The 24,166-nt window shown below is 44.0% G+C and overlaps 1 protein-coding gene across 4 annotated transcripts in view; it reads left to right on the top strand.

Annotated features, from left to right (window-relative positions):
• Positions 1-17,266, top strand: part of LOC115076971 (beta-1,3-galactosyltransferase 5-like) — a 39,472-nt gene extending 22,206 nt beyond the window's left edge. The window contains exons 3-4 of one of the 4 annotated variants that reach the window (XM_029579033.1): positions 14,593-14,668; positions 16,151-17,266. In XM_029579033.1, the coding sequence (XP_029434893.1) occupies positions 16,151-17,104 (954 nt within the window). In that variant the 5' untranslated portion in view covers positions 14,593-14,668 and the 3' untranslated portion in view covers positions 17,105-17,266. Of the gene's footprint in view, positions 1-14,557; positions 14,669-16,150 lie in introns of all 4 variants that reach the window. The other 3 variants (XM_029579031.1, XM_029579032.1, XM_029579034.1) reach the window with 3 other exon arrangements.
• Positions 17,267-24,166: the final 6,900 nt, after the last annotated feature.

Genomic DNA, 24,166 nt, shown 5'->3' with positions numbered 1-24,166 from the left:
CGGCAGGCAGAAGCGGAGTCAGGAACAAGCTGAGGTCTATGGCGGGCGGCAGGCAGAAGCGGAGTCAGGAACAAGCTGAGGTCAATGGCAGGCGGCAGGCAGAAGCGGAGTCAGGAACAAGCTGAGGTCAACCGGAATGCAGAACAGCAGAAGCGCAACTAAGAACTACTAACAGTAGCGACCCTCGTTGCAAGGCAATGAGAAGGCAGACGAACGCCGGTTAAATCAGGCTTGGGGCGTGGCGTAGTTAACCCAGGCGGGGCCAGACTTCCGGCGACCGTGCGTCCATAATGCGCGTGGCAGCCTCGAGATGGCCCAGCAATGGTGGACGCACCGAAGGCCCAGCGGAGCCGCGGGAGCGGCGTTCCCCCCATCGGAGGTGAGCACTAAGCACAGCAGAAAGAGGGGAAGCGGTGGAGACCACAACACTATGTGAACAGGGTTCGTGGATTGTTTGCGTGTTTCTCTATCTTAGTGCTATAATATTGCTTTTTAGCGTTAAGAATTACTTGTTTATAGTAGGCTAGCTGTTTTCTGTATTTAGTCAGGTTGTCTGTTGTTTTATTATTTTTCCAGTCCTTCTCTTTTTTCCTAAGGTTTCTTTTGATAATCTTTATTTTTTCATTATGCCATGGGTTTGTTTCTTTGGGTTCTTTTATGTCAATCCTTTTTATTGGGTTGATCTCATTGGCTAAGTTTTTGGTTGTTTGTGACCACGCTGTATTGGCGGAGTCACAGTCGGTGCAGTCTATTTCGGTTAGTTTTTCTGCTAGTTTGTCTTTCAGGGAGTCTATGTTAAATGGAGGGCGGTATTCAAAATTGATGGGGTCTCTGTTCTGTATCGTTTGTTTTCCTGTAAATTTGATCGAGGATTTTATTAGGAAGTGGTCTGACCATGGTATCGGAGTGTATTCTGATTTGCTATGTTCTAAGTGGTCGTGATTGATAAATGTTAAGTCAAGAGAGTGTCCTGCTTTGTGGGTGGGTTTATCAGTTGTCAGGATGAAACCTAGAGCTGTCATGAAATCTAATAGTGTTTGACATGTGTGAGATAAGGGGTGTTTGTCCATATGTATGTTGAAATCGCCTAGTACAATTGTGGGTTTGGAGGTGTTTAGTTGCGTTGTTAGGAATTCAATTAGTGGGGAGATGTTTAGTTCTAGGAGGGTGGGGGGGGGGGGCAGTATATAAGACAAATTTGTAGTCTATTAGTTTCAAACAGGGCGATTTCATGATTCTTTGGAGGCAGTGTCGGTATTAGTTTTCATTTTAGACTTTTTTCGATTATTAGTAGTAGTCCCCCGCTATAAAAATATAATTAAAATAATAATAACTTAGCTGGATAATAATAACTTAGGCTGCTGAATAGCTGTGTAGAAGTAACTACAAGAGAGAGAGAGAGAGAGGGAGAGAGAGAGAGAGAGAGAGGGAGAGAGAGACTAGCCATAGTATTCGCTCCCTAGATAGGTATTTGTATCCCTATGGGAGGCCCACCTAGTAACTCGAAGTGAGGGTTAGGTAGTGGTGTAGGGGGTTAGGGACCACTTTGACATTCAATGTGAGACGTACGAACAGAACAGTGGTCTCTTGTGAAGATCTGAGGACCGACGGAGAGAGGAAACTCACTCCAAGATGAGATTTGGGCAATGTTCTCTCAACCTAGCTTGATGTTCAAGCTAGGTTGAGAGAACATTGCCCAAATCTCATCTTGGAGTGAGTTTCCTCTCTCCGTCGGTCCTCAGATCTTCACAAGAGACCACTGTTCTGTTCGTATGTCTCACATTGAATGTCAAAGTGGCCCCTAACCCCCTACACCAATACCTAACCCTCACCTCGAGTTACTAGGTGGGCCTACCATAGGGATACAAATACCTATCTAGGGAGAGGATACAATGGCTAGTCTCTCTCTCTCTCTCTCTCTCTCTCTCTCTCTCTCTCTCTCTCTCTCTCTCTGATAGCATTTCGCCCACCCCTAACTCCTCCTCTTTTCCAAATTTGCATCACACCATATGATATAGTGCTATCGCATGGGGCTTTGGAGGTCTAACTTACATGCACAATTTATCTGGCTAAATCTAAATATTGCTACTTAGTTGGATAAGTAGCGCCGCCATGATCTGATGACTACCCATCCACAAAGTTCTACAGCTAAGAGATAGCCAGATAAGTGATTTATCCGACTATCTAGTGGCAGCTGAACTTAAGCGGATATTCAGCGGCCACAAGATAGCCAGATAAATCCTACTTATCTGGCTATCTGCCAACCAAATATTGGGCCCTGAATATTTATAAGTGTAATGACCAAGTAATTGTGTTTTTACAGGATTGTTCTGGGGAGTGGGGAAGCTGTTGATCATGATGAGTTAATTATCAAAATCTCAGGGGGTGGGAAGGGGATGGCTTATAGGCATTTTCCCCCAGTCATTTAGGTACCTAGCAATGCCTCCGCTGGCTACCCTTTTCCGTTCTGTGAACCATTTTTCACGTTGGCCATATATACCTTGAAGTTAAAGTTATTTTTCTCTGTATGTCCAGAAGAAACTATGGATGTATCAATGGTTAAAAATTGTTATAAGTTATCCCTGTCTGGACGAGGGGATTCTCATGTTCATACCTTTTGTAAGCTGATATCACAGGATATGGAAGACATCAAGAATCATGTGTCACTCTTTTCTAAATATTTTCAAGAAAAAAAGTGCATTTTATAGGATTTTTCATAAGATTGGTCTTGTGATATCAAAACAGCAGACCCAGGAAGATGAGGGGAAACTCTTGCTACTTTGCCCTGTGGAATGGATTGTATTTTTCTGAAAATTTGCAGCAGTTTGATGACCCTATTTATTAAACGTTATCCCATGACCCTACAAAGAGAATATTGTCCAAATAGATATTAATGAAGCATTCCTCAGTGAGAGAGAAAATGATATTCTTGCTGTTAAGCATCCACATATCCATTATTTATACACTTCCTAAAATCCATAAATATTCCATCCAAGCATCCGAATCGGTGGATAAAGCTTCCCTTCTTGAAATTCTTTCTTTCTTTGTTAATAACGTTTTTAAACCTTTTTTTGCACAGGACTTTATGCATATAATTGATATCACCTTCCATCACTTTGAGAATGTGCATTATTTAATGAGGGATAGTCAGTCTCTTTAAATTAACGCACCTCATGATACTGCTTTTGAGGTTATTCAGAATACTTTGCAAATGAGATCCCCACGGCACAGGGCGCCAACTGAATTGTTTTGTCATATGGCCAGTATTGATTTAGCTAATAATTTGACTTTTTTGATGGCTTTTTATAGAAAAAAGCTTATGAGATTTCCTTAATTAGGACTACCCAGCCACAGAGGATTTTCGGCGGTGGCGACTTATCCAAATATTGTAGATGAAGGTGTCCTGTGGGATGTTGGGGCCTGTCTTAAATTGAGGTAGATAAGTCCAATTTTCAGCTTTTCTGAGGTACACAACTCATGACATGTATCTGGCTAAACCTAGATCTGTTATTTAGACATCGGCAGGAGGGGACCTTGCAGAATACCTGATTATCTTTATCCAGATTGAATTAACAGCGCTGTGACAGCAATACAGTGGCATGGAGCCTTTCATAGTCGTGACTTGCTTCCTATATGTAGTTGTGCCATTTTCAGCAAAGGAGAAGAGCTGAGCAGCAGAGACAATAGAGAAAGAGGAGGCACCAGGCCTCCAGGGGGTACAAGAACAGAATGAATATTTTTACCTTTCTGAAGTGCAAGCCTTTGCAAGGTACAGATTTAATAAGCAAACTATTTTGGATCTGTGTGACTTGGTCAAAGGGGATCAGGAAAGTTCCACTCGAAGAAGTCATGGTCTCCCTGTGCATATAAAAGTCACCACTGCCTTGGCCTTCCAAGCCATTGGCAGTTTCCAGACAACGGTAGGTGACACTACTGGTATCACACAGTCTGCCACTTTCCATTGGACACCCCAGGTTATTACTGCTGCTTACAGAAGAATTAATTGCTACATTTCATGTCCTCACATAGGACAGCAGAGAGAGGAAACTATGATGGGCTTCGACAACATTGCAGGGTTACCCTCTGTGCTGTAGATTGCGCGCGGGTGGCAATAAGTCCAGAAATGCACTATGAAAGAGGTTATAAGAATAGGAAAAAGTTCTACTCCAGGAATATGCAGGTAATGTGTAATGCCAGGGGGATTGCCACAGACATCGTAGCCCCGTGGTTCTCAACCCTGTCCTGGGGACCTCCCCGAGCCAGTCGGGTTTTCAGGATATCCACAATGAATATGCATGATAGAAAATGTGCATATTTTGGAGGCAGTGTATGCAAATTTTCTCTCATGCATATTCATTGTGGATATCCTGAAAACCCGACTGGCTGGGGGGGGTCCCCAGGACAGGGTTGAGAACCACTGTCGTAGCCAAATATCCTGGGTCGTGCTACAGTGCATACCTTCTCTCACAGTCTGGACTTGCAGAGGAGTTTGAGAGCAGTCAGATTGCAAGGCTTGGCTGCTAGGTATGTCAGAGCTTCCTATAATCCTTTTTTCAAAGATAATTGCATCACTTAATCTTTAGTGGCATGCTGTAACATTGTTGGTAGGGGATTTAGTTAATGCACAATATCCCTTTCTTCTCACAACATCCTTTTCCCTCTCCTTCCCCCCACTCCTTGGCATAATCACCTAACTTTCTCTCTCCCCTTACCTCTCTCTGATATAATCACCTAACTTTCTCTCTCCCCTTACCTCTCTCTGATATAATCACCTAACTTTCTCTCTCCCCTTACCTCTCTCTGATATAATCACCTAACTTTCTCCCCTTACCTCTCTCTGACATAATCATCTAAATTTCTCTCTCCCCTTATCTCTCTCTGATATTATCACCTAACTTTCTCTCTCCCCTTACCTCTCTCTGATATAATCACCTAACTTTCTCCCCTTACCTCTCTCTGATATAATCACCTAACTTTCTCTCCCCCCTTACCTCTCTCTGATATGATCACCTAACTTTCTCTCTCCCCTACCTCTCTCTGATATAATCACCAAACTTTCTCTCTCCCCTTATCTCTCTCTGATATAATCACCTAACTTTCTCTCTCCCCTTACCTCTCTCTGATATAATCACCTAACTTTCTCCCCTTACCTCTCTCTGATATAATCACCTAACTTTCTCTCTCCCCTTACCTCTCTCTGATATGATCACCTAACTTTCTCTCTCCCCTACCTCTCTCTGATATAATCACCAAACTTTCTCTCTCCCCTTATCTCTCTCTGATATGATCACCTAACTTTCTCTCTCCCCTACCTCTCTCTGATATAATCACCTAACTTTCTCTCTCCCCTTACCTCTCTCTGATATAATCACCTAACTTTCTCCCCTTACCTCTCTCTGATATAATCACCTAACTTTCTCTCTCCCCTTACCTCTCTCTGATATGATCACCTAACTTTCTCTCTCCCCTACCTCTCTCTGATATAATCACCAAACTTTCTCTCTCCCCTTATCTCTCTCTGCTATAATCACCTAACTTTCTCTCTTCCCTTATCTCTCTCTGATATAATCACCTAACTTTCTCTCTCCCCTACCTCTCTCTGATATGATCACCTAACTTTCTCTCTCCCCTTACCTCTCTCTGATATGATCACCTAACTTTCTCTCTCCCCTACCTCTCTCTGTTATAATCACCTAACTTTCTCTCTCCCCTTACCTCTCTCTGATATAATCACCTAACTTTCTCTCTCCCCTTATCTCTCTCTGATATAATCACCTAACTTTCTCTCTCCACTTACCTCTCTCTGATATGATCACCTAACTTTCTCTCTCCCCTACCTCTCTCTGATATAATCACCTAACTTTCTCTCTCCCCTTATCTCTCTCTGATATAATCACCTAACTTTCTCTCTCCCCTTATCTCTCTCTGACATAATCACCTAACTTTCTCTCTCCCCTTATCTCTCTCTGACATAATCACCTAACTTTCTCTCTCCCCTTATCTCTCTCTGATATAATCACCTAACTTTCTCTCTCCCCTTACCTCTCTCTGACATAATCACCTAACTTTCTCTCTCCCCTTAACTCTCTCTGATATAATCACCTAACTTTCTCCCCTTACCTCTCTCTGATATAATCACCTAACTTTCTCTCTCCCCTACCTCTCTCTGATATAATCACCTAACTTTCTCTCTCCCTTTACCTCTCTCTGATATAATCACCTAACTTTCTCTCTCCCCTTACCTCTCTCTGATATAATCACCTAACTTTCTCTCTCCCTTTACCTCTCTCTGATATAATCACCTAACTTTCTCTCTCCCCTTACCTCTCTCTGATATAATCACCTAACTTTCTCTCTCCCCTTAACTCTCTCTGATATAATCACCTAACTTTCTCCCCTTACCTCTCTCTGATATAATCACCTAACTTTCTCTCTCCCCTTATCTCTCTCTGATATAATCACCTAACTTTCTCTCTCCCCTTACCTCTCTCTGATATAATCACCTAACTTTCTCTCTCCCCTTACCTCTCTCTGATATAATCACCTAACTTTCTCTCTCCCCTTACCTCTCTCTGATATAATCACCTAACTTTCTCTCTCCCCTTACCTCTCTCTGATATAATCGCCTAACTTCCTCTCTCCCCTTACCTCTCTCTGATATAATCAAATAAAAAGTCCTAAGTCCTTTCCTTCACTCATCCCGAACATTGTCCTCTCCTTCTCCTTCTCCCAGCTCCATCCTAGGTCCTTCCCTAATATGAAAAAAAGGCATCCGAAGTACTGGAGGTAAAAATATGACTTGCAACTGTAGATATTCAATATTATATTTACATGTACTACTATGGTGCCAACCAGAAAACCCTGCAAAAATATATTTGAAGCTTTATGCTGTTAGGCCTACACTAAAACATGTTGGATGTAGACTTAGCCCTCAGAAAACCATAAGTAGATGGAATGACAATCACAATATAGTAAACCTTCCTTATTTTAAAGATGTTTGTCAGGCTGTGTCTGGAAAAATTGAGCGTACCACTGGAGGAGTTTCACACCAAATATATAGTTTTCTCTGTAAAATTATCTTTCTCTGACTAGAAAAATTGTGGCCTGTCATTATGTCCTACCCAATACAATGTTGATGTACTAGGATGTCTTGCAGTGATCCAAGTGATAACTGATCCAACAGCTGTACTGAACCAAAACAAGTCTCTATAATCCATGAGTGTGTGTGTATTGGGTGTGTGTGTGTGTGTGTGTGTGTGTAACAAATGGCCATTTATATAGCAGAGAATTGAATTCACTTCTCCATTCTCTCTCCATTCATAACATCTATTTATAAGCATTGGGTTAACATTCAAAGATCTTGTTTGGCTACCTTCTGGAATTAACTGGTATTTTTAATTCCTCTCCTCACATCCACTCACCAATTACATTTTGTCTGGGCAAACTTTTCCTGGGACTGATTTTATCCAGACAAAGACAGTGGGTGTGTGCCTGGGGTGCAGTTTTACTTTGACTAAACAGCAGGCCTAGAGCTTTGCTCGGTTAACTTTAGACCGGATATTCAAAGGATGTGATGTTGGGCTGAATATCCGGATAAAGTTAAGCAGACATCACCAGCTGCATTTTGGCCACGTTAGAACTTGGGGAGGGAGATGAGAGGAAGATTAGGGCATCAGACAGTTGTTTTTTTTTAACTTTGCTATCACCATAAAGATCCACTTCACCATCTGAATGACCATTTGAAGTACCCACAAAATAAATTTGGAAGGGTCGACCACTGCAAAATGGGGAAATTCCTTTCCATCAATTTATGTTCCCAGTCAAGGGGGTTACATGTATGTTGTATGTTCCCATGCAGCTGTCATCAGGGAGCCATCCTAAATGACTTGTGAAAGGGAAACCACCCAGTTAAACCAGGCCTCCCTACTTCCCGGAAAAATGCCAAGGCCAGGATCCCCCCAACCCTCACCCAGTCTAGTAGGGATCCATTGGCAAGGTTCAGGCTCAAGCTGAAGCAGGTCACTGCAACCTCGGCCTTGGCCTACGCAAAGCTGATGCACAGGCCCAGGCATGACACTGCAGCCCGGCTTGGAGCCAGGTCCCGAAGCTGGGGCTTTGACCCAAACTCATACATCAAAATATTGCAGTCCACTGGGGTGAAGCTCATGAATTAATGAACTCCAAAGCAACCCCAGCACACAGCGTCAGTGTTGCGTCCGTCGGTCTCAGACGGCTTCGACCTTTGTGCCTCACCTTTCTCTCTGCTCTCCTCGCTAGCCTCGGGAAGATGGCTACCGCCACGTCTGCCTGCCGCTCTCTCCGGCATCCCCAGAACGGCAATGGCAAAGCCTCACGCCATGTTTCTTCTGAGGGCCTTCTAGGGTGTACGCGCGCATGCCACCCACGCCTTTCTCCACGTCATGGTGGGAACCTCAGGGGCGTCCCCCTTGAGTGACATCACACCATCGGGGTATTTAGCCTGCCCTTCGTTTGATAGCTAATTGAGTTATCAAGGATCGTGAATGGATGGAAAGCCTCCGGTCTGAGCTACTCATCCGCTTCCTTGCTGCCGCTGGAAGCTCTCTCTGCCCTTCGGGGTATTTCTCTAACCTGGATACCTGCTCCTCGGGGGCCCTTTGCTTTCTTTCAGGTGCCTATCTGGGATCAGGTACTTGCTCCTCAAGGGCCTGCTCTCCCTGGCTCGATGCCTATATACAACTACTTCTGCCTGCTGAGATCTCCACCTATAAAGCTACCAACTTAGTGAGTAATCTAACATTGTCAGTCTGTCTCATCTAAAGCTCTGTTGCACTGAGAACCTGCATCCAGATCTCCCTATACTATCTCTGTGAGACGGGACGCCTCTGCCAACGGTCCCTGGACTGCTACCTCTGGATCACCTCACTACTGCCACCTCTGGTGGTATATCTCAGCTGTATAATAAAAGACAAATCTCTGTGTTGCATGTCTCGAGTCTAGCCTAGTGCTGTGGTTCCTCACGGGGCTCTTCCCCGTGGGAATGGTCATCACCACAGTACCCAAGAATCCACTCAAACACCTCAAAACCAACTCTATGGATTCGGCTCAGCTCACCGCATTGCAGGCCATTCCAGGCCTGGCCCAGTGAATCTCCGAACAACAGAACTCGCTGGATAACTTGACTACTACCTTTAACCAGTTGCATGCACAGATGAATACACCGAACACCACAGGTAAAGAAGTTACACTGCCAGAAGTGACTGTCAAGACAATTGTATCTCTATCTGCTCCAACTCGCTTCTCAGGGGAAGTTTGGAAATGTAGTGGATTTATCAATCAATGTTGCATGCACTTTTCTCTGCAACCTAATCAATTTCCTACAGCCTATGCCAAGACCACCTATATCTTGTCTTATCTGGACGGAAGAGCGTTGGCTTGGGCCTCTCCACTGTGGGAGCGCGATGACCCTATCCTGTACAATCTAGCCAGGTTCCTTGAACTGTTCAGATCAATATTCGATGACCTTGCCCGGTACACGACTGCAGGATCTACGTTGGTTCATCTGAAGCAAGGTAATAAACCTTTACCAGGCTTCGCCATAGAATTCAAGACATTGGCGTCAGAATTACATTGGGACCCTAAATGCCTGAAGACCCTCTTCTTTGAAGGACTGAGCTCCCGGTTGAAAGATGAGCTGGTGGCTCGTGAGATGCCTGAGACTTTGGCAGAACTAATGAAGTTGGCAACAAGGATTTATCGCCGACTTGGTGACAAGGTTCAAGAGACCAAGACTCCCAGAAGACCACTACAGGGAGAAACTCGAGTTAAGTCCACACCCAGGCCTATTCCCTCAGGTCCAGTTGCTGGCGAAGAAGAACCAATGCAATTAGGCCGCAGTCACTTAACTTCAAAAAAGAGAAGAACACGTAAGAGATTAGGACTATGCATGTATTGTGGACAAGTTAGTCATGCTGTACAAACATTCCCTATATGTCCAGGAAACTGGCAGACCTAAGTCCTATGCAGGACTCTTCTTAGGTCTCTCCTCCACTCTCTCTTCTGGTATCCTTAATCTGCGGACCTCTAGAATACCAGACCCTTGCCTTAGTGGACTCTGGGGCAGGAGGAAATTTCATTTTGAAGCATCTAGTGGAACACTTGCGGATACCCACCACTACCATGCTGTCTCCACTTCTCCTATCTTCCATTCATGGGGAGCCCTTACTGGGCGAAGTAACCTTGCTCACCGAACAGTGAACTTAAGTACTGGTGCTCTTCATACAGAGACTATTTCCTTCTTTGTGCTAGAGAAGGCCATGCACCTTTTAGTACTGGGGCTACCATGGCTGCAGAAGCATATGCCTCAATTCAATAGGGCCACTCTGGAGCTTTCACGTTGGGGCCCAGATTGCCATGTTAAATGTCTGATGAAGGTCTCTCCAATACCCTGCATGCCAACTACTTCGTTGATGCCTGGGTTGCTGCCTCAGTATGCATCTTTTCAAGATGTATTTTCCAAAGAAGCTGCAGACGTACTACCTCCACACAGATCCTACGACTGTGCCATCAATTTGAAGCCTAACACTGAACCACCCAAAGGAAGGGTTTACCCTCTCTCCGTAGTGGAAAATAAAGCTATGTCAGAGTACATACAGGAGAATCTTCAGAAAGGCTTCATAAGACCCTCCAAGTCTCCTGCTGGCACAGGCTTCTTCTTCATGGGGAAGAAGGATGGAACATTACATCCATGCATTGACTACAGAGGTCTAAACAAGATCACTGTGTTGTGTTTGGAGTTGGCAGACTGTTTGGGAGTTAGCAATCTGTTAGGTTCAGAGTTGTGGAGTTGGCAATCTGTTGTGTTCGGATTGCAGGAGTTAGCAATCTGTTGGAATTTAGGAGAATTGTGGGTGGATCCTTGGACCAGTGGCAGATGACCTCACCCCCGGGCGAAGATCCCGAGAGGGATCACCGGTCAGGCTCAGAGTATGGAGACAGACACACACTAGTTCTTTTATTAGATAGTATACTGAACCACCAGAGGTGGCAGTAGTGAGCTGGAATGCCCGGCTGGGCTGTAGTCCCTCAGATACTAGAACAGCGATCCTTGGAGACTGAGCTGTAGAGAAACTGAAATGTAGTGCGTAGGAAGGGTATGCAGAGTTTATGTACCAAGCCAGATGGTAACACTCACACAATCTCATAAAAGCCCAGGAGCTAGAATGTAATAGGCCCTCGAGGAGCGAGTTCCTGTTCCAGGGAAAGCTCTGAGAGAGTGATGGTAACTCACTGAAGTAGTTGGCAGTGAAGACCTCCAGGCAGAAGAGAGTACGAGTAAATCTGGGAACGAGGGCCCTCGAGGAGCGAGTACCGGTTCTAGACTATCACCTGAAAAACAAAGAAGAGAGTGAGGCCCCTAAGAAGCGGGTACCCCTGGTAAGTCTGAGGAGGCAGAGTAGCTAGGAACAGATTCCCTTGCTAACTTAATCTGTTAGCAAATTCTAAAACCTTATATATCCGTCGCGGGTGACATCATCTTCGAGGGATGCCCCCGAGGTTCGCGCCATTGCCAGTACTTCAGTCGGGGCCGCACACATGCCCCTAGGCCTCCAGGAAACATGGCGGTTCGCAGTGTCGGGACACCGGAGGACCTCGGCAGGAGGATGCCGCGGCAGCCAATCTTCCTGCGGACGAAGAGGGAGGCGCCAAAGAGGTAATGAGGGCAGAGAGAGGATGTCGGGAACCGACGGACACAATAGTACCCCCCCTTCAAAGGGCGATTTCCTCTTCGGGTACCAGGCTTAGGTTTAGAAGGATGCATGAAGTGGAACTGACGAAGCATCTCTTTGTCCAGGATATTGGTCTGAGGCTCCCAAGAGATCACTTCAGGCCCAAAACCTTCCCACTTCAGAAGGTATTCAAAAGTCTTGCCTCTTTTACGAACATCCAGAATATCTGTGATCTTGAGTTCTAATTCGCCTTCTGTATTGAAGAAAAGTGAGTCTTGAGATATAGAACATAAGAACATAAGAAAATGCCATACTGGGTCAGACCAAGGGTCCATCAAGCCCAGCATCCTGTTTCCAACAGTGGCCAATCCAGGCCATAAGAACCTGGCAAGTATCCAAAGAAGATAGTTCCTTAGGAGTTGTATCATCTTTGTCTTGAGATATTGAAGAACATTCACTGGTAGTGTATTGTCTTCATCTTGAACTATTGAAGAACATTCCTTGGTTAGTGTATTGTCTTCGTCTTGAGATATTGAAGAACATTCACTGGGTGGAGTATCGTCTTCGTCTTGATGGATCGAAGAACATTCACTGGTTAGTGTACCGTCTTCATCTACCTTTTCCCCAAGACAGATCTCCGTACCACCTAGCGACTCAGATGGTCGGATAAAGTCCTTCTGGAGATTTATTTCAAGGTCTTCTGACGTTGCTTTATTCTCAAATGCTGAGAAAAAGTACGCCTGTCCTTTTGGGGGTCAGTTATAGACTTCTGTTGCCTGGCACAGTCATAGGGGTCCAATAGAGGAAGAACATCAACTACTTCTTTGGAAAATATATCCCCGAAGGGGGTGTACTGGAGCGGCAGTCCTGATACTGCTGGAGTCGCAGGCGTGCTTGTGACAGGCTATATCTCCTTAAGGCATTTCCCATGACATTCTGGGCCTCAGTGGGCAAGATCTAGGGATGCCCAGTTGAATTGGGGTTGGTATACTTGCAACCAGGGTAACCCCAGGATGATAGGGTGCACAGCCTTTTCCAATACAAAGAAGGAGAGCGATTCCGTATGAAGAGTTCCGGTGCGGAGAGTAACTGATTCGGTTTGGCAAGTCACATCTCCAGGTAAGGGCTCTTCATGAATGGAGGGTAATTGTAATGGTTTTTTCATCTTGATGAGGGGGATCCTCAAATATTCCACTAGATGTCTGAGAATGAAGTTGCCTCCTGCCCCTGAGTCCACTAGGGCTTGGGTCTGAACCATTATCAGTCTGTAGATCAAGGAGAGAGAGAGCATATGAGAGAGTGCAGTAAGGCCTAAAAACAGTCCTCCAGTAGGACTTTGGCACGTCTGTCTTTTCGGCCGAATGGAGCATATAGAGACATCATGGCCAGACTGACCACAGTACATGCAAAGGCCGTGCTTCATCCAAAATCTTCTCTCCTTGGAAGTCAGGTGTCCATGACCAAGTTGCATAGGTTCATCTGTATCAGCAGCAGGAATTACTGGAACCGTCTGATAGGGATGTGAATCGTGTCCTCGATCGTCTTAACGATCAATTTCGGCTGGGAGGGGGAGGGAATCGTATTGTTGCCGTTTGGGGGGGTAAAATATCGTGAAAAATCGTTAAAAATCGTTAAAAATCGAAAAATCGAAAAACCGGCACATTAAAACCCCCTAAAACCCACCCCCGACCCTTTAAATTAAATCCCCCACCCTCCCGAACCCCATCCCTCGCCGGAACATCGTTAAAAATCGAAAAATCGAAAAACCGGCACACTAAAACCCCCTAAAACCCACCCCCGACCCTTTAAATTAAATCCCCCACCCTCCCGAACCCCCCCCCAAATAACTTAAATAACCTGCGGGTCCAGCGGCGGTCCGGAACGGGCTCCTGCTCCTGAATCTTGTCGTCTTCAGCCGGCGCCATTTTCCAAAATGGCGCCGAAAAATGGCGGCGGCCATAGACGAAAAAGATTGGACGGCAGGAGGTCCTTCCGGACCCCCGCTGGACTTTTGGCAAGTCTCGTGGGGGTCAGGAGGCCCCTCACAAGCTGGCCAAAAGTTCCTGGAGGTCCAGCGGGGGTCAGGGAGCGATTTCCCGCCGCGAATCGTTTTCGTACGGAAAATGGCGCCGGCAGGAGATCGACTGCAGGAGGTCGTTCAGCGAGGCGCCGGAACCCTCGCTGAACGACCTCCTGCAGTCGATCTCCTGCCAGCGCCATTTTCCGTACGAAAACGATTCGCGGCGGGAAATCGCTCCCTGACCCCCGCTGGACCTCCAGGAACTTTTGGCCAGCTTGTGGGGGGCCTCCTGACCCCCACGAGACTTGCCAAAAGTCCAGCGGGGGTCCGGAAGGACCTCCTGCCGTCCAATCTTTTTCGTCTATGGCCGCCGCCATTTTTCGGCGCCATTTTGGAAAATGGCGCCGGCTGAAGACGACAAGATTCAGGAGCAGGAGCCCGTTCCGGACAGCTGCCGTTCCGGACCGCCGCTGGACCCGCAGGTTATTTAAGTTATTGGGGGGGGGGGTTCGGGAGGGTGGGGGATTTAATTTAAAGGGTCGGGGGTGGGTTTTAGGGGGTTTTAGTGTGCCGGCTCACGATTCTAACGATTTATAACGATAAATCGTTAGAATCTGTATTGTATTGTGTTCCATAACGGTTTAAGACGATATTAAAATTATCGGACGATAATTTTAATCGTCCTAAAACGATTCACATCCCTAGTTTCGTACAATGTTTCAAGGGGCATTCATTTATTGTTCATCTCCTCAATATTCTTCAGCCACATTTGTCTGAGTTGTTGGATGCATTATTAACCACGTAAAGATGTTTTGCTTGTTTGTGTGAGAATTTTGCAGCACCTTCTACAATTACTTTGCACAGAACTACTTGGAGAAGTTAATTTTGATCCCTGATGAAGATGGAATTGCAGAAACACAGCCTTTGATGGTCCTACTCAGTATGTAAAGTATTACTTTATCTTATTAAATATAATTTTCACTCAATCATCACTATAATTGCAGAGGATGGGGCAATTTTCACATAGCCTGCAGAGTAGCTAATTACACAGGCACTTTTAGCATGCACACTTTACACTAATTTTCAAAGAAAAAATACTCAAGTAATTTCTTTTCAAAAATTAGCATAAAGTACCTGTGCAAAATCACCTATATACTTTGTACTTACTATTTTGTCTGGGCAGTTGAGGAAAGTAAAATAATACACATACTTTTATAACATCATGTATGCATGCTCTATTCATGCCCCCAAGTTAAACACAGTCCTGGGTATACATCTGCACAGTCTGACTAAAAGTACATGCGTTATGGAAGCTCATGAGTAATTTTAGCCAGGCTGAGAAGGGCAGTCCAGGCATGTTGATCTGTTTTATCATGGCTAGGTTGCTTTAAAAAGTTGTCCTTCCCAGGTAATTGAGAATGGAAAACTGGAACATAAGACTATGTGAATCGGGAACCCTGGACATTATTTTCAGATTGCCCATGTGCACGATTGACCCTTAATATTTCCTGAGTGCTTCTCTTTCCAGTGTTCATTCTGGTATCATTTTTCATTTTTTAACTTGGATTTTAGAGGATACCACTGCTGGCACCACTTCAGTGTACAACGTTAATGAGATGATTTATTTTCAGCTATTAACAAGTTATTTACAGGGACCATACATTGCACGTGGCCTTTTAAATTAAACAAAAAAATACAGAATATAAAACAATAGCATGGCTATAAATGGAGATTCAACTAAACTCTTCCTGATTTTCCTAACATTACAGAAAACCTCTCTTAAATATAAAGCGGTTAACCACCTATGAAGAGATCTCACCACTACCCCACACAAATTCTCATTTGACATTAAGGGTTTGAATTTTTAGAAACTGTGAGACTTGCAGACTTGCAAACCAGTTTTCAAAAGGAAACTCGCTGCATAAAGGTTTCTTTTGAAAATCTGGGGCCTATGGGAGCTTTTTCAACCCACAGACTCTGTATCTGCTTTATATCAGGAGCACAGTACACATGGTAAAATCTCAAACGGGAATCCCCATGCATGCTTTACCTGCCTCTGCCACTTTCTGCCATGGTCAGTGTAGGCTTGCTGAGAAACCACCAGCGTGCTTTGGCCATTGAGTGGAGGGCAGTTTTTGGCTGAGGGAATTTATCCAGCTAGCTGCATAGTTATGTGAGGTAATACCTTTGAAAGTTGTCCTCTGTTAGCACTAGAAAGAAATAAGTGTATAGAAAATAATTGATAGATACTAGGGGAGGTAGGAATATGAAGTGGACGCTGCAGATCAGTCGTATACAGAGACACCAAAGATCTTATTTGACTTTGAACTCTGGCAGGATAATTTAGGGCACATTCTGAAAGGGAAAGGAAGTCCACAAATTTTTCTAGTGGCTATTTGTAATTTGTCTTTGTCTGTTTCAGATGGCTCTGTGTAAAGCTGGAATTGTAGGCATCTTCACCGTGGTTCTCCTCTTTGCTTGTCTCATTCTATTCATTGAACTGAATTCTGTTAAATTCTGCATTTTCTGCCACAAGAGAGCTGGTGGTAGAAGTGATACCTTTTTATTGTTACCAGACACTGACTGCAGGGAGAACCCTCCCTTCCTGGTTATTCTCGTCACTGCAGAACCTTGGCAGCTAAAACCTCGGAGAGCAATCCGTCAGACATGGGGGAAAGAGAGAATAATAGGGGACAAGCGGGTGGTGTCCTTTTTTCTCCTGGGGACGATGGAGAAAGAGAACAAGCAGGCAGAAGCCAGCATCATCAGCGAAAGCTTGAAATACAAGGACATCATCCAGAAAAATTTCACAGACTCCTACTACAACCTGACACTGAAGACCCTGATGGGAATAGAATGGGTTCATCACTTCTGCCCACAGTCCAGCTTTGTGATGAAGACGGACTCGGACATGTTTGTTAATACATTTTACCTCACTGAACTGCTTATAAAGAAGAACAGGACCACCAATTTTTTCACTGGCTCCCTCTTTCTTAATGCACCGCCCATAAGGGACAAGAACAGCAAGTGGTACGCAAGCGAGATCGAGTATCCAGGGCAGAGGTATCCAACTTTCTGCTCTGGCACAGGTTACGTTTTTTCTACTGACGTCGCCAATCAGATCTATAACGTTTCACCCAGCGTCCCATTTTTTAAACTGGAAGATGTTTATGTAGGGCTGTGTCTGGACAAGCTGAGAATACCACCGGAGGAACTTCATACTGAATACACTTTTTTCCCTGTAAAATTGGATTTCTCTGTCTGTCGCTTTAGAAAAATTGTGACCTGTCACTATGTCCAACCCCATGAGTTGTTGTTGTACTGGGATGCCTTGCAGAGATCACAGGATGAACTGTGCCCAGGAAGTGACAACTGATCCATCAGCTGTACTGAACCAATATAGGTCTCTAAAATCAATGTGTGGGTGGGGGTGGTGGAGGCAGTGGCCATGTATATAGCAGAGAATTAATTACCCTTCTCCATTCCCTTGCCAGCCATTTATATTATAATTACCATCAACCATCGACACCCCCCCCCCTCCCAAAAAAACTAAAAAAATAAACTTATCTCATCTAAAGGGTCTGTTTTTTGTAAGAAGTGGTCAGTGGCTGATGGTGATTACCTATAAGAATAGTCAACAGCATTTAGATGCGGTAAGTTTATTTTTTATTTTTTGTTTTGGGATTAGTTAGTGGGGAATTTTTCAGGTGATTAGGGTGGTTTTTGTAGCCCATATATAATAATTGATAATTTTGAGAGGTTTCAGATTGATATAAAAACAACGAAAGAACAATGAACCGGCAGACGAATGACAACAGTTATGTATATTTCTGATACCGCTTGAGGCCCATTGCGTGGCGAGAGGCGGTGGATGTAAACGCGATTACACCTTTTCTTGCTGATGCTGTGTTCTTGACAAACCATTGAATAAAGGTATTCATGTAAGACTCTTTAAATAATGTTTTTGATCTCCCTTGTTGGTGTCTGGTTAAGACATTATTTTAGCACATACAGAGGTAGATTTTAAAAACATTGCTCAGGCAAAAACGCCCTCATACGCCGTATGCGGGCTACGGACGAGCCATGTGGATTTTAAGAAGCTGTGAAGTATGTGCTTACCTACCCGTGCACTCGTCAAGAAGAAAGGGTGGAAAAGGGGTAGAGCATGGGTGTTCCAGGGAGGGCCAAGACTTACATATGTAAGTTCGTATTTTTAAAAGTCTGACCATGGCACGCATCGGTGTATTGTCTGCATACCTTTACTGCTGATCCTGATGAGGAGCAAGGAAATAGTACCCACGGGTCCTTAGAGGTGGTGTTTAGAGCTGCATAAACTGTCTTTTCCTCCTTCCACCGGCTTTGAATAACCAGCAATGGAGAAAGATTTTTAATGCTCTTTAAACCTATGGTTTAACCTTAAATAAACCTGAGCAAGACAAAGCACTTTAGAAATTGAGGTGTTGCTATATTGGTCTCTTAACTTCAGTTTCCCACATGGAGAAGTGCACGTAGAAACTCTAACAACTTGAAATGCTGCCAAGTAAGAATCCAAGTAGCTGGGCAAGAGGAAAATCCCAAGCCAGATATTTTGTTCTGTTTTTTTTATTATGTCATGTCATTTATTGATTTTGTTTTGTTATGCATGTGAACAATTGTAAACCGCTTTTATTGCTTGACAGGTTATGCAGTACATAAATTATATATTTATTTATTGTATGTATATACCGTTCTGGTTTACAAAATAAAACAGATAAAAGTAAGTAAAAAACAAATAGATTAAATCATAAATACATAGTAATAATAACAGAGGTAACAATATTAGTTACAATAATAATACATAGGATAAATAATTAGAAAAAAGTAAAAGACACATAGTAAAACAGAAAATTAAAATAAGAAGGAAATAAGCCTCAATTCTTCCTCATTTCAGGTCCATTATAATTATTCTACTGACACAGTAAAAAAATGTGTTAACTTAAGCATTAATTTCATATGTTTGCTTAAAAAGCCAGATTTTCTAATTTTTCTTAAAAACTGAAAATTCTCTTTGCTGCCTTAATTCAGTGGAGAGAATTCCACAGTTTCAGTTCAGCATTTGATATAGCTCTTTCTCTCACCTTTCTTAAGTGTGCAGTTTGAATTGAGGGAACAATCAAAAGACCTTTATTCACCGATCTCAGATTTTGTTGATGAGTATTGTTGTGGTCTCCCTCCGATGGTCTAGCTCCAAGCAGCCCACAACTCTGACTCCTCTCTCTTTAATGTCCTCTGCTGCTAGTCCCAAGCAGCTCCCTCGGTTCTGGCTGGCCTTGCTTCTGTCCTCCCGGCATTGGCATAGCCAGTCCCGAAAGCGTGGAACAGCTTGGCACACAGTCCACCCAAGTTCCCCCAGGTAAAACACAAAACAACAGTGCACAATCAGAACGTAACAGTCTCTCTGATAAAGTTCCTTTACTGACAGTCTCCAGTTAGACAGGAGAACTCCCTTTTCCACAAGGCTGCAACACTAGGCTTTCTTTGCCAAGTAACCGCCCTGCTTGGGAGTTACACAACCGGCCCCCAACTCCCCTCAGTTGTGCATCAGGTCGCGGTCTTCCAAAACCAAGCAAACAGCAAACACCATGCAGCTTAACTTAAGGGCAAAAGCATTCTAATACTTTAAAACTACCCTTCCCCTTACAATGTCACTCACGCTGTCTCCATGGCAGATTCTGAGAACTCCTCTGTCAGGGAATCCACCTCCATCTCAGTCTCCGAGGAACAGGTCTTTTCAGACCACCTCCACCATTCAGGCACGCCCTCCTCCTCTATTACCATGGGTTCATGTGTGTCAGATTCACTACTGCTCGGTTCAGTTGCCTGCTCCACCCCTTCTCTGGCCCATAGGTCCAACTGTGCCTCTGTAAACCTGGGAGTTGTAGTTCTTTTCAAGCCCTTCAATTCTCCCTGCTGTCTAACTCAGCTGCTGGTTCTCTTTTTTAGTACAATTCTGTTTTTGCTGCCTCAGAGCGGGTTGTACCTCATTACAGTATGTAAATAGCAGCATTAAGCCATTCAGTCTTTTCATTATAAATAGATTTATGAAGCAAGCATAAGACTTTGTAATCTATCCTAGATTTAAATTGGTTACCAATGTAAGGCAATCAGAGTTTGAGTAATATGATCACATTTTCTGTGAAGTTTCTCTTTTCATTCCACTTTCTGTTTCCTCGCATGTTCCCAAAAATGCAGCAGTCAGGCCATTTGCTATATCCAGGTTACTGGTCTTTGGGGGTCTGTCACTCCATGTAGGGGCATCCTGTGCCTCTTTTAGGTCATTTTCCCATTTCAAGCATTTTTAAGCACTTTAAAGGCCAATGGTATCGCAGGTGCCTTTGCCACTTTAAAACCCTAAAACAACCCCAACAGATAATCCCTGCATCTGTTTTCTTCTCTTTTGGCCTCTTCTTGATGTTTTATGTGCTTTTTTGAGGATCTGGCATTCATTCATTAAAGGGGGGAGCATAATTCAATCCACTCTGCCATTGGAAGGAGGTTCATTCTTTCTTCAGTCTATTGGCTTGGAAGGGAAGAAAAGTAGAAAAAAAATTGGCTTTAACATCTATAGACATTTATTGATGACACCCAGGTGTAGAATAATTGGAGTGTAAACATTAAAAGCTGCAAAGAACCTTTCATCCATTTCCATTAATTTCCAGATCAGCCTCCAGCATGATTATTAATGCTGTTTATCTTCCTGAGATCATTAGTACTGTTATTGTGGATTTTAAAGGTTACAAGTGTTCAACAGGCATGGACATTGTTTAAAAATACAATCCTAGATGCGCAGTCCAGATGTATTCCATGCATTAAGAAAGGTGGAAAGAAGGCAAAACGATTACCAGCATGGTTAAAAAGTGAGGTGAATGATGCTATTTTAAGCCAAAAAACATCCTTCAAAAATTCGAAGAAGGATCCAACAGAAGAAAATAGGATAAAGCATAAACATTGGCAAGTTAAATGTAAGACATTGATAAGGCAGGCTAAGAGAGAATTTGAAAAAAAGTTGGCCATAGAGGTAAAACTCACAATAAAAACTTTAAAAAATATATCCTGGGGGGGGGAATATATGAACGATATACGAACGACAAAATAGAAAATCGTACAGGGCCATGTGTAAGCTGGTTTATGTACTATTTCTAGAAAGTGTGCACATGATTTAACATAATTGTTCTGTCATATTATCTCTGTTTTGTCTTCGGTATATAATAAACATATGTTTAAAAAAAAAAAAATATCCTAAGCAGACAGGCTGCAAAGGAGTCAGTTGGACCTTCAGATGATCGAGAGGTTAAAGAGGTACTTAGGGATGATAAAGCCATAGCAGACAGGCTAAATGAATTCTTTGTTTCGGTATTTACCAAAGAATATGTTGGGGGGATACCCATTCTGGAGTTTCAAGGGTGATGATTCAGATGAACTAAAGCAAATTACGGAGAACCTGGAAGATGTAGTAGGCCAGATTGAGAAAATGAAGAGTAGTAAATCACCTGACCGGAAGGAATACACCCCAGGGTTCTGAAAGAACTGAAAATGAAATTTCAGATATGACAATTAATTTGAAACCGATCATTAAAATCATCCATTGTACCTGAAGACTGGAAAGTGGCCAATGTAACCCCAGTATTTAAAGAAGGCTCCAGGGGTCAGCCAGGAAACTATAGACTGGTGAGCCTGTCTTTAATGCTGGGAAAAATCATGGAAACTGTTATAAAGAATAAAATCACAAAACATTTAGATAGACATAATTTAATGGGACACAGCCAGCATGGATTTACCCAAAGGAAGTCTTGCCTCACAAATCTCCTACATTTTTTGAAAGGGTGAATCAACATGTTGACAAAGGTGAACTGATAGATGTGGTGTATTTGGATTTTCAGAAGACGTTCTGAACTTCCTCATGAGAGGCTTCTAAGAAAACTAAAAAGTCATGGGTTAGGAGACGATGTCCTCTTGTGGATTGCAAACTGGTTAAAAGACAGGAAACAGAGAGGAGGATTACATGGTCTGTTTTCACAGTGGAAAAGGGTAAACAGTGGAGTGCCTCAGGGATCTGTACTTGGACTGATGCTTTTTAATATATTTATAAATGATCTGGAAAGGGGCAGGATGAGTGAGTTAATCAAATTTGCAGGTAACACAAAATTATGCAAAGTAGTTAAATCTCAAGCAGATTTTGATGAATAGCAGGAGGGCTTTGTGAGACTAGAAGATTGGGCTTCCAAATGGCAGATGAAATGTAATGTGGACAAGTGCAAGGTGATGCATATAGGGAAAAATAACCCATGCTGAAGTTACACAATGTTAGACTCTATATTAGGAGCTACCACCCAGGAAAGAGATTTTGGCATCATAGTGAATAATACATTGAAATCATCAGCTCAGTGTGCTGTAGTGGTCAAACTAGCAAACAGAATGTTAGGAATTATTCGGAAGGGAATGGAAAATAAAACGGAGGATGTCAAAATGTCTCTGTATTGCTCCATGGTGAGACTGCACCTTGAATACTGTGTGCAATTCTGATCTCTGCATCTCAAAAAGGATATTGTTGCACTGGAGAAAGTGCAGAGAAGGGTGACCAAAATGATAAGGGACATGGAACAGCTCCCCTATGAGAAAAACACTAAAGAAGTTAGGGCTGTTCAGCTTAGAGAAGAGATGGGTGAGGGGAGATATGATAGAGGTCTACAAAATCATGAAAGGACTTGAACAGGTTAATGTAAATTGGTTATTTAATCTCTCAGATAATAGAAGGTCTAGGGGACACTCCATGAAGTTAGCAAGTAGATCATTTAAACCAATTCGGAGAAAATTCTTTTTACTTAATGCATTGTTAAGTTCTGGAATTCTTTGCCTGAGGATGTGGTTACTACAGTTAGAGTAACTGGGTTTAAAAAAGGTTTGGATAAGTTCCTAGAGGAGAAGTTCATAAACTGCTGTTAATCAATAAAGAATAGTAGCTTGGGATCTATTTAATGTTTGGGTACTTGAAGGTACTTGTGACTTGGATTGTCCACTGATGGACACAGGATGCTGGGCTTGATGGACCCTTGGTCTGACCCAGTATGGCATGTTCTTATGTAGCAATGGGGGTGTTCCTGGGGTACAGTTTTACTTTGGTTAAACAGCAGGCCTAAAGCTACAACAGCTGGACAACTAAGTTCGGGTAACTTTAGTTCGGATATTCAGCTGATGTTAACCGGATATGGTCAGTGCATATTAGAGAGAGGAAGATTAGGGCATCAGGGATAACACTGAGGTTTGGGATAAAGGGGTAGCAGGGTGAGTGGGTAGGGGTGACGTCATTGGCTGGGGATGGGCGAGCGGCGATGACCTCACCAGCGTGATTAAACGGCTGGCGCACACTTGCCGGTCCTTATCCCCTCCCTGGCTGGGGGGATTCAGAGCTGTCGTGAAGAGAGAGAGAGAGAGCTCGGAGCTCAGCACCATTACTTTGCTGGTTTCCCTGCCCGGGAATTAGAAGGGCTCTTACCTGCCCCAAGCTCTGCTCCTGCTGCTTCCTATCTCAACAGATCAGCCCCAGGCAAAACGTTTTGAGAGCTTCACAACACAGAGCGACCTCCATCGGACCTCCGGACACACAGCAATGCTATTAGCGCAAAAACTGGAAGTAAAACAAGCCTCACAGGGGGCTTAAACCCACAAAAATATTTTTTTTCTCTTCTCTTTTCTTTCTCTCTCAAATTTTCCCTAAGCCAATAATTGACAGGGCAAAGGGAGGTAGCCGGACACGTACACTTTGGTGGCTGAGGCCTCCATAGGGGTGTTCTTTCCCCATATTAAAAAAAAAGGGGTTTCCTACAAGCAATGTCAGAGGCAATGTCAGCAGCAGGTGACACAGGCAGCACAATCGTGGCCGCACCCCCCAAGGACACAGGCAGCACAATCGTGGCCCCCCCCCAGAAAGATCGGAACACGGGGGCGCTGAAGAGCCGTGGCAGGGGCACCCAAAAGAATAAGATGTACGAAAGCAACAGAATCAGCACAGCATAGGAAAACAAGAGACAATGCAGCCGGTGGCAGCTCCCGATCACATCGAGGGACAGGCAGAGGGCCAGATCCTGCCTATGACCCACAACCACCACATCAGAGATGTACAGGACTAGATTACACCCCTAGCCCCACCCACACCTCCTCCGATGCCTGTGCCTATGCTGCACGATGCGATGTGCCAACCCCGGTCCCCAAGCTACGCCCAATATACCCACCGTATTCCAGCAGCCGAACCATTTTGGGGAAACATCCGCCAACCCGCCTCAGGCCGTGAACACCAGGTACCTAGTTGATGGCCCAGGCGCTAGAAGAGCCCTTGCGACGGACCCCTGCGATGGTCCTAGTCCTGCGGCAGGTAACCCCAGTCGTTACCTCCTGCGTGGAA

Source organism: Rhinatrema bivittatum, chromosome 15, assembly GCF_901001135.1.
Source record: "Rhinatrema bivittatum chromosome 15, aRhiBiv1.1, whole genome shotgun sequence".
In the NCBI taxonomy this organism is placed as follows: domain Eukaryota; kingdom Metazoa; phylum Chordata; class Amphibia; order Gymnophiona; family Rhinatrematidae; genus Rhinatrema; species Rhinatrema bivittatum.
This window is presented reverse-complemented; position numbering and strand designations above follow the sequence as displayed.